Below are 15,409 nucleotides of genomic sequence, written 5' to 3'. Positions count from 1 at the left end.
GTGATTAGGCTTAGTGTCTTGAGTCTCTCTGAACCTTTATTTCTGATTTTTATATCCATAGATTAATATTTTTGTGTTCATCATATAAATAAAAGACCATGGTACACACTTGAAAAAAAAAAGTTATTTTTCACTTTTAAGAAAAAGTTCTGATTGATTCAAATGTACTTTGCAGTTTGCATTTTTAAATACCCGTATTCTTTTACCTTAATGTTCAAAGTGTCAAGACGCAGAACTAAGTATTTTTGCCTATACACACTACCTAACAGGTTCTGGTGTTTCCAAACATGGATCAAAGCCCATTTAAGGACAATGTTTTTAATCAAAAATGGACCAGTCAGATAGATGTGGGTTTTGAACCTGTTGTGCTCCTCTTCAGAGTAGCTCTCTTCTTCATTCCTTCACAAATGAGTAGGTTAGGCACATCCTAGCTGATAAGTCATGGTTTTGCCCTAAACTAGGTCTTATTCTTTGGAAAATGCTTATTGACTTTTTTTTCATTTGTATGTTGTGTTTTAATCCATTCTTAAAATGTAAGCATTTATGAATGAATCTATAAGGTATTAAAAATGGCATATTTTAATAAAAACAAAATAGATCTAAGTTTGGGCAATTTAATGACACTGTCAATTTAAAACTGTGAGTATTTAAAATACATTGTCAAAGTAATTATGATTATTTTCTCTTGCACCTGGGGGTTTTTGGGGTAGAGGTGGGATGGCAGGATAATTTCCTGCTATACAGACATACAGATATTTTTTTAAATTAAACTGCCTTTCTTTTCTCTCTCTCTCTCTCTCACGCGCGCACACACACACACACACACACACACACACACACACACACACACACACAAGCCCCAAGAAATCCACTAAAATTTACCTCAGCAACTTCAGTGATAAGCACCCCAACTCCAGTGTAGTAAAATGGCAAGAGAATTACCGGGAGGAGAACAAGAGCTAAAATACCCAATAATGCAAGGACGAAATTATGCCAGATACCTGAAAAGAGAGAAAAAAAGCAATAATGTCAAGCAGGGGCAGGAATGATAAAGGTAGTTGGACTTCAGAACACCTAGGGATTCTGATAAATTAATAAAGTGACCAGAAGAAGCTGTGAGGCACGAGACATCTACAGCAGACAGATGTTCAGTTAGAGGTCAACTTTACTTCAGACACTGAAATCTAAAATGAGCATGCTAATACCACATTAGGAAGACCACATGCTAATACGATTTAATACGAATAGAACTAATATCTTCTAAAAACTATACCCTTTTTTCATAAAATGTGTACATCACTAATTTAAACATACTTGTGATCTTTGAAAGAAATCTCACATATCTTAAAGAAAAAAGAAACAAAAAGAAAAACAAACAAAGAAACCTCACATATATTCAAATAAAAGTTAAGATGAAATAAAAAAAAATTCTTGCTGGAGTATGGAAACCCAAATAGCATTTGGAAAATGAGATGGTTTTAAGAATTAAACTATTATGGAGAGTAATATTAGCAGAACAAAGAGTACGTATCTTACATAATGACACAGACTGGAAAGCAACAAATCATAAAGCAACCGTGTCTTTCTTTAAAAAAAACACTAAAATTATGTGGTCTAATCAACCCATCTTTTCCATCATATATTCAACCCCTGCAGCTGTTCAAAGGAAGACTTTCCCACCCCTAATATTACGCGCAATTACTTCTTTTGTGAAAGAGAATGGTCTTAAATAGTTTTATTTTTATATTTAAGTCATTTACCATTTGGAGTTTATTTTTGTGTAGGGTGCGATTTACAAATCCTGTATAACTAATTTTACTGAAGTGTTTAGCCAATTATTACTGAGTAATGCATTCTTTCCCCACTAAATGCTACTTTTAATGTACAATGCATTTTCATATATTCTTTGGTTTGCTTCTGGATTTTCCATTCTTTTCCAGTGGTCAGTCTGTTCCAGTGACAATAAAGCAGTTGTAATTACTGGTAGTAATAATATTTCAGTATTTAATAAGCAAATATTTTCTTGTTAATTTATTTCACTTTATTCATTTTGGTTATTTCCCCTTTATTGTTTCTGACAAATTTGAGAATGATTTTAACAACCACCAAATATCCAAATTAGGATTTCTAATGTCACAGTTAGACTATCACTAAATATTATTCAAACTAGGATTTTCTTTTCTTTTCTTTTTTTTTTTTTTAAAGATGTCCAGTAAGGGGATCTTAACCCTTGACTTGGTGTTGTCAGTACCACGCTCTCCCAAGTGAGCCATGGGCCAGCCCCATCAAACTAGGATTTCTTTTTTTTTTTTTTTTTTTGTCCTTTCTGCGACTGGTAAGGGGAACATAACCCTTGGCTTGGTGTCTCCCGCACCGCACTCAGCCAGTGAGCGCACCAGCCAGTCCTATATAGGATCCGAACCCGCGGCAGGAGCGCCGCTGCGCTCCCAGTGCCGCACTCTCCCGAGTGAGCCATGGGGTCGGCCCCGAACTAGGATTTCTAATGTCATAATTAATGACTGCAATAACTAGGGGTAAATCCACAACTTTACATTTTTGACATAGGAGCATGGCATCTCTCCATTTATTCAAATCTTTTATATCTCTTGCTAAAGATTTGTAGTTTTCTCTATATAGGCCTTATACTTTTCTTGCAAAATGTTAATTTCTGATTTTTTATATGTCATATTACCTTCTGAATGGAATCTTTTCTTCTCCTTACACTATCTGGTTGTATCGGATACATGGGAACACTACACTCATTTTTGTATACTTACTTTGTAATCGCCCACCAAACTGAAATTTCCATTTTGGATTGCTTAGTCTTTAAATTGTTCTTGGCTTTTCTTTTTTTTTTTTTGTGACTGGTAAGGGGATGGGGATCGTAACCCTTGGCTTGGTGTCATCTGCACCGCGCTCAGCCAGTGAGCGCACCGGCCATCCCTATATAGGATCTGAATCTGCGGCCTTGGTGCTCCCAGCGCCACACTCTCCCAAGTGAGCCACGGTTTGGCCCATTCTTGGATTTTCTGTTATTTGCTAATAGTAATCATTTATCTCCTTCAAAATTCACACCTCATTTTTTCCAGCTCTTATAGCAGTGGCTAGAACTTCTAGAAAAATGTTAAATAGTTATGATGGCATGCCTTCTCTTGCTTTCTTCATGATTTCAATAAAAGAATAACCAAGCAACAGTAGGGCTTAGATGGAACTGAGGGCCAATTTTATTCCAGTTTCACTAAGCAGTGAGACTGGGGCAAGAGTAGAAAAATCTGACTGTGGGTGATTCAGGATTTAAGAATGATGTCATGGGTCAAGGGAGAAGAAAACCTATGGCTATGATCAAGGCAGCAAGGTACCCCTAGCCTGGAAGCTGGTAATTATTATTAAAAAGGGCTAAAGTTTACCTCAATCAAGCCCTACTTGTGCTAAGTACAGCTTGGAAATAAAAAAGAAAACACAACTATCTCAATTCTCTAAGCACACAGACGTGATTTGCAGGTCATCAGATAACTTCATAGGTAAATTAACAACTCACATCATTATTCCTTGAATCACCCACAGAAGTTACATCTGAAAGAATATAAGCTATCACTTGGGCAAGGCTACAGCTTACTATATTCATGCATCATTTCTGCAAACTGCATTTCTGCAATTTGGGCTTTTTATTTATTCCCAAATAAACTTACACCTGGCTGATATAAAGAACAGGATTCTCAATATTTAAGAAAGATTTTTAAAACTTAAGTATGGAGCCAGAATGGTCAAATTTGATCTTCACTATTTAAAGGGATTTTTAGCAACAAAGCAAAGATAATTTTTTTTTTTTAAGCAATCTACTCTTCATTTGGGATCAAATAGCAGGTATTGTTTAATCCCCCTTCTAAAAATTCTTTATACTTTAATTCAAAATTTAAACACCTTCATTTACAACGTGCTCATGAAGTATGCCATCTCATCTTTTCTCTTGTTCTTCCCCACCAAATTTCAGACAGATGGCTACTGGCTTTTCATTTTTAAAATCAGTATGCGTTTCATTGTTTTAAAAACAATACCTATCAGGGCTGGCTGGTTAGCTCAGCTGGTTAGAGAGCAGCCTTATGCTGGGATAACTGGATATCCATATGCAGGAGAATGAAACTAGATCCATACCTCTCACCGTATACTAAAATCAACTCAAAATGGATTAAGGATTTAAATATACACCCTGAAACAATAAAACTTCTTAAAGAAAACATAGGAGAAACACTTCAGGAAATAGGACTGGGCACAGACTTCATGAATACGACCCCAAAAGCATGGGCAACCAAAGGAAAAATAAACAAATGGGATTATATCAAACTAAAAAGCTTCTGCACAGCAAAAGAAACAATTAGCAGAGTTAAAAGACAACCAACAGAGTGGGAGAAAATATTTGCAAAATATACATCTGACAAAGGATTAATATCCAGAATATATAAGGAACTCAAACAACTTTACAAGAAGAAAACAAGCAACCCAATTAAAAAATGGGCAAAAGAGCTAAGTAGGCATTTCTCTAAGGAAGATATACAAATGGCCAACAGACATATGAAAAAATGCTCAACATCACTCAGCATCCGGGAAATGCAAATCAAAACCACATTGAGATACCATCTAACCCCAGTTAGGATGGCTAAAATCCAAAAGACTCTGAACGATAAAAGCTGGCGAGGTTGCGGAGAAAAAGGAACTCTCATACATTGTTGGTGGGACTGCAAAATGGTGCAGCCTCTATGGAAAATGGTATGGAGGTTCCTCAAACAACTGCAGATAGATCTACCATACGACCCAGCTATCCCACTGTTGGGAATATACCCAGAGGAATGGAAATCATCAAGTCGAAGGTATACCTGTTCCCCAATGTTCATCGCAGCACTCTTTACAATAGCCAAGAGTTGGAACCAGCCCAAATGTCCATCATCAGATGAGTGGATACGGAAAATGTGGTACATCTACACAATGGAATACTACTCAGCTATAAAAACGAATGAAATACTGCCATTTGCAACAACGTGGATGGACCTTGAGAGAATTATATTAAGTGAAACAAGTCAGGCACAGAAAGAGAAATACCACATGTTCTCACTTATTGGTGGGAGCTAAATAATTTATAAATTCACACACACACACACACACACAAAACTGGGGGGGGGAAGGAAGATATCACAACCACAATTACTTGAAGATGATACGACAAGCAAACAGAAAGGACATTGTTGGGGGGGAGGAGGGGAGGGAGAAGGGAGGGAGGTTTTGGTGATGGGGAGCAATAATCAGCCACAATGTGTATCGACAAAATAAAATTAAAATAAATAAATAAATAAAAATAAATCCTTTAATACTCATTAAAAAAAAAAAAAAAAGAGAGCAGCCTTATAACACCAAGGTTATGGTTCGAATCCTCATACTGGTCAGCCACACACACACACACACACACACACACACACACACACACACACACACACACACACACACACGTATACATATATATGTGTGTGTGTGTATATATATAGGTATTACACATACAACTCTTTAAAAGTAACATTATAAAACTATATTTAGGTATTCTTCAGTACCCTAACATAAATGACATCCTGGATTTTTTACAGGTAAGTGGGAAGACATTTTAGAGGCAATGAAATTATATGCCCCTAAATTTAAAACCAATAAATTAGGCAGTGGGTGTACATGTATCTGTAACTCTCTCTAAATAGGCAATTTACGTATATTCCCAAACTTCAGGGAACATGCAAGGTTTCCCATGCTCTCTTCCACTTTGATGGTAGCAGCAGGGTGAGCTCACAGCTCAGCAATGAGATACTAATCTTTTAGGGACTGAGATACTAATCTTTTCTTCTCATAGACAATTCCAAATCTTTGTGGTTTTTTTTTTTTTCTTGGTGCCTGGTTGGTTTGGGGATCCGAACTTGTGACCTTGGGGTTACAAGGCTGTACTCTAACCAACTGAGCGAACCAGCCAAATCTTTGAATTTGCCCTTTCTTGGTTTCAGGGCAAGATGAGCATCTCCTCCCCACCCCAACCTCACCTGCTTTTTTTTGCCTGGGACAGATGGCAGGGCAAAGCCACTCAATTCTCTACTAAGCTAACTCACAACTGGGGATGAGAAAGTGATACACTAGGTAATGTTTGGGATGGCAGGACTAGTTAATTTTATGCCAGGTAATAAGCTCTGAGTGGTTGTGTGGACCCAATTATTGGTGGGGACATATAACCTTCTCTGGTCCTGGTTCTGGACATTAGGTGCCAATTCTAAGGACCAAAAAAAAAAAAAAAAAAAAAAAATCCCACTTAGCTCATTTTAACCCTAATATGAAGTGAATTAAAAAATGTTTAATTGGCTTTTAAAAAAATTACTAAAAAATTTATGTTGACTATAAAAAAATCCAAACAGTATAGGAGAAAGTAATAAAATGTTACTTTCCCTAAATACCATTTCTTAAACACCAGCCTCAACAGTAAACCTGTTATTTGCCATTTAACCCTCCAGAAATTTTCTCTGCCCACACCAGCATGTATACGATATATATGCAATCATTTATTCAAGAGTATAAACCAGTAAGTTTTCCAGTAGCTTTTAAAAGATATTTTATATTTAAGAATAGTTTTAAGGGATTTTAAAGATGATTACCCACTAAACAAATAGTTTCACTTCAATAACTGAAGAATGAGTGTGACGTGTAGTTGTAGGCTGAGATGCTTCTTGTGTGTCTGGGTACATACACACACAAACACACAATACAAGGCTTTTCAAGACATAGTTGTATACAACTATGTTTTTAAGCTCATTTTTTTCTTAACATCTTCTATCCTATCCTATGGTACAGATGGTTATATGAATCCAGTGGTGTGCTGCAGCCTGCTCTTACCAGCTTGCTAGAGCCAACCATGTGCATCTCTTCTCAATTCCTCTCTCAGGGACTGCAGGATGGCAGCTTGAAACTGGCCATGGTGGGAGCATTTACACCACAGAGGCAAATGCCACTATCAGAGCTCCCCACCCTACCCTCTAGAGCCAGGTGGTAAATATCCACTAGCACACCACTAGGTAACCCTCCTCCCATACCTAGTCTTCCCTTTTTCTATTGCAGTACTTCTCACAGGGCAAGGTGGAGGCACTACTAACACCAGGATGTGAGTGGAAGTGATGGGGACAACCCTGTCCTACTGACTGGAATGCTATGATGATGCTGGACTCAGTCCACGACACAGAAGCTGCATATTGGGAACAGCAGAGCTAACAAAACCAAAAGAGCCTGAGTTCTCCAAATCGCAAAATTATCATAGCAACGCTGAACTACTTACATTTGGAATGTTTTATCAGAGTTTAAGCCACTGTTATTCCTAGCTATTAGAGCAGCTACTTAGCAAACACACGTCCCATGTACCATATTCACATTGTAAAATGTTCCTTTTTAAAAAAGTGTTGTAAGTTGTAAAATTTCAGAAATACCCAGAGTAAATCTGGTCCAGGACTTATCAGGTAAATTATTTTTTTTCTTTTTTGACCGGTAAGGGGATCACAACCCTTGGCACAGTGTTGTCTGCACCGTGCCTCAGTGAGCGCACCGGCCATCCCTATATAGAATCCGAAACCGCGGCCTCAGGCTACCAGCACCGCACTCTCCCGAGTGAGCCACGGGGCCGGCCCGTAAATTATTTTTTCTAATATACACAGATACACCTTCTAAAAATACCAATGGTATAAAATTTATTATGCTATATTTTGCTTTATTTTGAACATTTTTCCATACCTGCACATTCATATCTATCCTATTTCACTACAGAGTAATCCATATTAATTAACAAATCAAGTTGTAAGGTTCCCTACTAATGATTACTTAGTAGGGCTGTTTTAACCTTTTCATACAATACTGCAATAAACAGCTTTCCTTATATTGTTATGTATCAGTGAGTGTATGGAAAATTACCTAGAAATGGAATTGTTGGGTCAAAAAATATGTGCATTAAAACTGACCTCCAATGACTTTGCATTATGTTCTCAGAATTGACATGTTTCCCACCCTCTGAACAACACTGGATGCTATCATAACTTTAGCCTTTGCCAATCTGCTGGGTGAAAAGTGAAATTCCATTGTCTTGGGAGCTGCCTATTTCTACCTGCATGCTACATCTTTGCTAATTTTTTGACTGGGATATCTTAAATTTTTTTTAAAACTAATTTGCATGTATTACTTATATACACTGAGGAATTTGTACCTTTGTAACAAGTATTATAATTTTCTTATTCCAGTTTGTTTGACTTGTAGTTTTGCTGATACAGACATTTTAAATTTTGGTGTGGTCAACAATAAAATAACAAAAATAAATTTTGGTGTGGTCAAATGGCTCCTTTATATTAAGCCTCTCACACTTCACGACTGTAAAACACACTGACCTGTGTTTTTCTGTATTGCTTTCATACCTTCCTTAACAAAATTAATACCGAAAAAACCTCTAATTCTTTGATGCACTGGAATTTGGGGAAAACAATTTAGAATACTGCTGTAACCCCCCCCCCACTAGTGGCTAGTCACAGAAACAAGGCATAAACAAATGAACAAAGGTGGGGGCACAGGGCAGCACTGATTCCTTGACTCCCTGGGTAGTCTCCTACTTCTAGTCAGGCATGCAACTGGTACTGGATCACCTCTCTAAATTCTGGATTTGCCCGTGACAGCTACGTGGCAGTGAGGGTGGTGTAACACACACATTTCCTTCATAAAAACCTCTTGTCCATTAATGATTTGTTTGTAAGTATACCTCTGGAATCTCTGTTACAACTTTTACTTTCTCTGGAGTAGGGTTTCTTTTTTTTTTTTTGACCGGTAAGGGGATCGCAACCCTCGGCACGGTGTGGTCTGCACCACGCTCAGCCAGTGAGAGCAATGGCCATCCCTAAATAGGGTCTGAACCCGCAGCCTCGGTGCTACCAGCGTGGCACTCTCCCGAGTGAGCCACAGAGCTGGCCCAGGGCTTCTTAACTATGGCACTATTGGCATTTTGGCCAGATAATTCTGTTGTGAGGGACTGTCCTGTGCATTGCAGGCTGTTTAGCAGCATTTACCGCCTCTACCCAACTGATGCCGGTAGCACCCTCCCCCTTTTATTTTCTAGATTTTGTATTTATTTATGTAGCCAAGATTTCTTTTTCTGCCTTTAAAACAGGTATTTTATTTTTGCATTATTACACGAGATGTACGCATCAAGTTTTAAAAGTCAATGTATACACAATACATTCTACAACTGAGGACTACTCTCAACAGGCAAAGAAATTACAGTAAACAATAGCATCTGGTAGTATATTTGGGAAAATAAAACGACTAAAATAGGCTTAAATTGACTGCTACTATTACATCATTTAATGTTTAATACTCTATAATTCAATATAGCTAAAGATAGTTATGCAAAATGTTAACATCAAAGAATACAACCAAAATTAAGACAGGAAACAAAACCTATATAACTTTCTTTTTAGCAGGAAAATATGTATGCATATAACTGTTCATTCTTTTAAAGAAAATCTTTCGCAAGCAAAATTATCAACCTCCAGAAAAACCATAGAATTACTAAGCATATTCCTTAAAATATAAACATTAGCATTTTTAAAATACATTTTCTAAAAATTGCAAGCAATAAGCGAACTTCATAATAATGTGAAAAGTCCCTTTTAACACAGGAGCAGAAAGAGCTGTTTTTTGATGAGAAGTCCTGTTGGGACCAAACTTGACACAGATTACAGAACAAGACAGGGCATCTTAGCAATATTAACTTATATAGATTTACTTTTTAACTTTTTATTTTTACTAACTTATCAAAACATAACTCAAATATACATGTAGGATTCATTTTTAAAAACTCTTTCCTAGAAACAACACACAAAGGAGACGCATATTTTTTCCCGAGCACACATTGAAAGATACTCCCTGAGTTTGAGGAAACTCTTCTCTTCTCACTTGCTGTTTTTGTTCTTGATATGTGTGAAAACATGCGATTTCAGGTTGGTTGACTGAGCGAACTTCTTATCGCAGCCATCGAAGGGGCACACGAAGGGCTTGTCGCCGGTATGGATTCGAATATGTGTGCGCAAGTTGAACTCCAGGGAAAAGCATTTCCCGCAGCCTTCGAATGAGCACTGAAAAGGCCTCTCTCCGGTATGCACCAACTGATGTCGTTTGAGCTTCGAATTCTCCACAAAAGCTCTGCCACATTCTGCACAGACGTGCACTCTGGGCCCGTGGGTGTGCAGGTGCTTCCTCATAGCAGAGTTATTCTTGAACATCTTGGTGCAGTCATGCTGAAGGCAAGGTACCGTTCTGGGAGTATCTTCTTTGGGTTTTCTGGGCTTTATTCGAATAAAGTCTGCCAGCTGCTTGGGATCATGGAGGTCAACGCCAGGAATCCCTTCAGGAGGAAGCTTCTTCCCTGTTATGTACTCATAATAATCAGGAGAGTTCTTAGTCTGTCCTTTGACCATGGTCTCAGAACATAGAACGGTTTCCACATCATTTTTCTTGGAAGGGGACCGCACGGTGACGGAGCACTCACCCTTCAGGGTTTTGATCGGCACCTTCTCCCGCTCTTTTTTCTTGCTGCCCAGGCCGGAGACGCTGTTAGTCTCGTCAGACCAATTCTCTTCATTGGGCCAATTCTCGTCACCGGGCCAATTCTCGTCACCGGGCCAATTCTCGTCGCCGCGCCTCTCGCTGTGGCTGTAGGTCGATGAGGCCGCGGAGAGAGAGGCCAGGACCTGCTGGAAGTACATGTCTTCCTCACCCGATGGGATGAATATCTGGTCCGCAGAATTACTGGCCTGGTTGTCTGAGTCGGAGGAGCACACCACCTCCTCTTGCATCTGCACCATGATTAATTCTTGGTCATGGTCTCCGCGGTTCCCGTTGCTGGGGACGAGCGGCTGCATCATGATCATAGGCAGCTGGAGGTGGCCACCGTGGACCCAACTGTCGCCGACATCATGGAACTGGATGGATTCCATCTGCCCGGTCACCTCAGGAACCTTCTCCACACTGATCTCGTGCAGCTGGCTGATGTCTGCCGGAGCCTCCGAGTTTTCCGTGGAGACGTAGAAAGCATCGTTTGAGGCCATGGCTGAGAGATTGGCTACCTGGCAGCTGGTAGCTGACCCGAAGGCTGTGGAGAAGAAATGTGGAGCACGAGGGACAAGCTCCACAGGAAGGCTGAGGCGGAAGACGCGGGTGCTTCTCGGTGCACCAGGCGCATGCGCTTCAGGACGTCTTGCAAGCGTGGGCGCGCATTCCCGTGCCAACGTGCCCACGTTAGCTCTCTTGCAGCCCCGCCCAGCTACTGTTCATTGAATATTAATTTAGTAACCAGGCTCTTTACTGAATCTTTCTGTATTTCATTTCAGTTGATTTTCTTGCCCACCCTACCCCCCAGGCATAAAACAATACCTCAATATCTGTAGGAAAAAAAAGCCTACTTTCTAACATTTATACATTTTGTCGCATTTAATTTCATTGAACTATATTTACAGACCAACACTTAAAATAGTATCAGTAGTAGCTGATAGTGGGATTGTTTTGTCCTTTAATAGGAATGCCTCTAAGTGTTATACCATTATGAAGTATCCAGCTTTTCCTCCTTTTACTGGGGATTTTTTTTTTTTTTTTTTTTTTTACCATTAATGAATGCTGAATTTTGTTAAATACTGTCTCAGTATCCTCTGAGATGAAGAACTTTTTTCCCTAATAGCAAAAAATATTTGCATTAAAACAGATTTCCTAATGTTGAACCATCTTTGTATTCTTGAGATAGCCCGCGTGTCGGTAGGTTTTTTTTTTTTTTTTTTTTTGGGAGGGGGGCTTTACCAGATGTTGTATCGCTTTAAAAAAATTTAAAAAATCTTGGTTTCCTTCTCTGTTGCCTGGAAAGTTTATACTAAATTGGAATTCGAGGGCTGGCCTGGTGGCTCACTTGGGAGAGTGTGGTGCTGGTAGCGTCGAGGCCGTGGGTTCGGATCCTACATAGGTAGGGATGGCCTGTGCGCTCACTGGCTGAGCGTGGTGCAGACCACACTGTGCGTAGGGTTGTGATCCCCTTACCGGTCAGAAAAATAAAAAATAAAAAAATAAATTGTAATTCGAAAGAAAAATCTTTTTTTTCAAGATTTGAAAGAATTCCACCTATCAAACTTTCAGGGGCATTCTTCATCAATTTTCTTAATTTCTCCCTTTGTAATTATTGGCCTATTTAGATTTTTTTCCTATACCTTCTGGGGTTGATTTCAGCTATTTTTATTTTCAAGTGGCATTGAGAAAATAACTGGTAAGTGGGGAAGACTGTAATGTGCTCTTGCTGTATCAAAATCTGCAAAGCTCAATTATCTTTACAGCTTGCCACCCCCACATAGACCAACTTTGAAATCTGACAGCATCCCCATTTGAGATCTAACTCTCAAAACCAAATTTAAGAAAATTGCCTCTTTCCAGCTAATCAACTCATGCTATGAAATGCTATGCAGCCATTAAAAAGAATTCTGTAGATTTTATTTATTGTCAAGGATGTAAGTTTTAGAACAACTGTAGTCTAGTTTAATCCTGTTCTATCAGAACAAAGAGGACAATAACAAGATTTAAATTCACATGTGAATTTATACGTGAGTATGCACATGGAAAAAATCTAAAAGGAGACATGGATGAAAGAAGACCTGCGTTTTCAGTTTACTTCACACATTTCAATAATGCCTCAAATCTTTATGACAAACATGAATTATTTTTGTAACTTTTCGAAATCATTTTAAAAGTTCAATATTGACAGGTTGAAATAGAAGAAAATTGTTCACATAATAAATCCAACACCACTTTGAATAGTAGATGGGCAGGACCCTCCCCTCATCCCATACACACGTGAATTAGAAACTAGGCTGTGCACTGTACTAGCTCTGGGACCCTAGGCTATGTGTGAAATAGGACTAATACAGCCTGCCCAGCTGTAGCTGTGTGAAGACAGTTACACAAACAATGAGTTCAATAGCTCCTAGCTCCTAGGAGGTCTGTTTCTGGTCTTTTTCTCCTTCCATGGGGGAGCAGGAGCTATGAGCTCCTGCTGGGAAGCAGATCAGGTTTTAGCAGATGATCACCTGAATCTGATATGTGAGCAGCCCTGAATCCCCTACCTAAAGACCCTCTGTGAAAAATCAGTCTGTGATCTGGGGGTGCAGGCTTTGCCGTTTACCCGCTCCTGCCCCCAGCACTCCTGCCTGCTGTTTAGGCTGCATCTCTGGGTGCACTTGGCTGAGACTTCCAGTCAAGATGGTGGAATAGATAGTCCCCAGTGTCACTCTCTCCTACAAATCAACCAATTTATAATTATGAAAAAGCAACAACAGCCAAGCTGGGGCTGCCAGAGCTTAGGGGAAGAGGAGGAGATATCTACGGAGTGCGTGAAGGTGGGAGAAGCCACAATGAGAGAAAGAAAAAACTCCTTTGACCATTTTGAATACCGGCCATTTCCAGGCTGGAGCTGCTGAACACATGGAGCAGGAGCCAGCAAAAGCCACAGCTGTGCCTTTCAGATGAAGTTGCTTGGAGGTGGCAGGGGAGAAGAGGGCCTTGGTGGCCCCCAGGCCAGCAATACCACTAATGGGGTTCCCAGGGACCCACATTGGACCAAGGAGCCACAACTGAAAAAAAAGGAGCCACTCAGAGGCTGGTGAGTCATCGCAAGGGACCGTGCATGGCCCATCCCATGGGAAGTGTTTGGAGCATGGGCAGTGGGGGAGACAGGCCCATTGGGGGAACACTGGGGCACAGCAAGGACAGCTGATCTGCCCCCAATCAGCACAGGACCACTCAGAGGAGATTGGTCAGGAATACAGAATTGCATGGGGTGCAGTTTGATGAAAAGACTCAGGCCCAGAACACCAGAACAGTGTTTCTACACAACTCAGGTGCACCAGATTTCACTAGAACCAGAAGTACCTATAAAGTGAACTATTAAAACCTGAGCTGCACAAAAAGCCTTCCTTAGGGAATCAGCAGCAAAGCAGCAATTTAGCTCAACCACAGAGCTCAAGTACTGGTCCTCACAGGAAGTTCCCCCATTTTAGAAGTAAGCAAAGGACAACAAATTAGTTCCAGCACAGAGTTTGAGTGGTGGGAACAGCAAATAATACAACACAGAACTGAAAGAAAAAACAAAGTACCCACAACCAGAGACAAAGTTTGATATTAACTAGTAAAGGTCTCATTTCACCAAAGAACACCTGTAACACCTAGAAGGACTTGAAGTCCCCTGCACTACCAAACCAGAATGAGGGGAGGGCTGGGGGCTTCAGTCATGCCCTGACACCTGCAACCAGTCCTGAGGGTGGGAGCCAAAGGCCTTGGCCACACCCTCCCAACAAGCACAAATCACCCCAGCCACAACCACTGAGCTGCTGCAGGAAGCGCCCTGGGCTCTCCCAAGCTGGGGTGGTGGGGGGTTGAGGGTCTTCGTCACGGTCCCCCCACAACACGAGCAACCAGCCCAGTGACGACCAACAAGCTGCAGCAAGAAGGGCCCTGGGTTCCTGAACTGGGGAGGTGGGAGAGGAGGGCTTTTGCCACACCACCCTGAAATCTGCATCCAGCCTAGCAATGACCAAGTCACCACTGTAAGCCCCCTGGTCTCCCCTGTGGGAATGTGGGGGTGCCACAGGCCTCAATCACACCCCTCCTCCTTCCTCCTTCTTACATCACATTTTCTTCCCCTTTCTCCCCTCCCCTTCCCTCCCAACTGCTCTGCAACAACATCATAGAATGTAAAAAAATAACATTAAAAAAAAAGTTCATGGAAAGATTTATATTTTAGTTCTATTTTTCCATGAATGTTTTGAAGTACCCTAGTATTTATCCAGGTTTTGAAATGTTTTTGCAGAGATGAACAAAGAACATTTAAAATTGTTTCAGTTTTCTCTGTATCAGTTGTTATTCCCCAATCTGACTGCTAATTCTGTCAATAGATGCTTTCTCCCATTGTTTAACTAATCTTTTATTTCTTCAAAGACTCTTGGATTTAACAGTTCTATTTTTCTTTTTTTCTAATTTATTATTTTCTGCCTATCTCCTTACTAATTACTTCATCATTTCTTAATTATTTTGTAGTTCTTTTTGCACTTCTTAAGTTGAATACTTAACTGATTTATTTCCATTTCTAATTGCACAGTAACTGCCCAGGGCAGTGAATTTTCCTTTTAGCAAAAGTTTACATATTGCCACAGTAAAATGATTTCATTTTCATCATTTTTAGATTATATTGCAATTATGGCTTTGAATGAAATTGATCCAGGTCTGATTAAAATAAATTTCTAAATTTCAGGTAGTTTTTACTTAGGTTCCTACTCTTACT

At 39.9% G+C, this 15,409-nt stretch overlaps 2 protein-coding genes across 2 annotated transcripts in view; both read right to left on the bottom strand.

Moving 5' to 3' along the window:
* The window catches only part of MBTPS2 (membrane bound transcription factor peptidase, site 2), a 45,746-nt gene that overhangs the window by 16,599 nt on the left and 13,738 nt on the right, over positions 1-15,409 (bottom strand). The window contains exon 6 of the mRNA XM_063083408.1: positions 883-1,001. Within this exon, the coding sequence (XP_062939478.1) occupies positions 883-1,001 (119 nt within the window). The remainder of the gene's footprint in view (positions 1-882; positions 1,002-15,409) is intronic.
* Positions 9,993-11,147, bottom strand: YY2 (YY2 transcription factor). Its single transcript, XM_063083677.1, has one exon. It carries the CDS (start codon positions 11,145-11,147, stop codon positions 9,993-9,995), a length of 1,155 nt encoding a protein of 384 aa, XP_062939747.1.

This window comes from Cynocephalus volans, chromosome X (assembly GCF_027409185.1).
Source record: "Cynocephalus volans isolate mCynVol1 chromosome X, mCynVol1.pri, whole genome shotgun sequence".
NCBI lineage: Eukaryota > Metazoa > Chordata > Mammalia > Dermoptera > Cynocephalidae > Cynocephalus > Cynocephalus volans.
The sequence above is the reverse complement of the archived record's forward strand: the minus strand, read 5'-3'. Positions and strand labels throughout refer to the sequence as shown.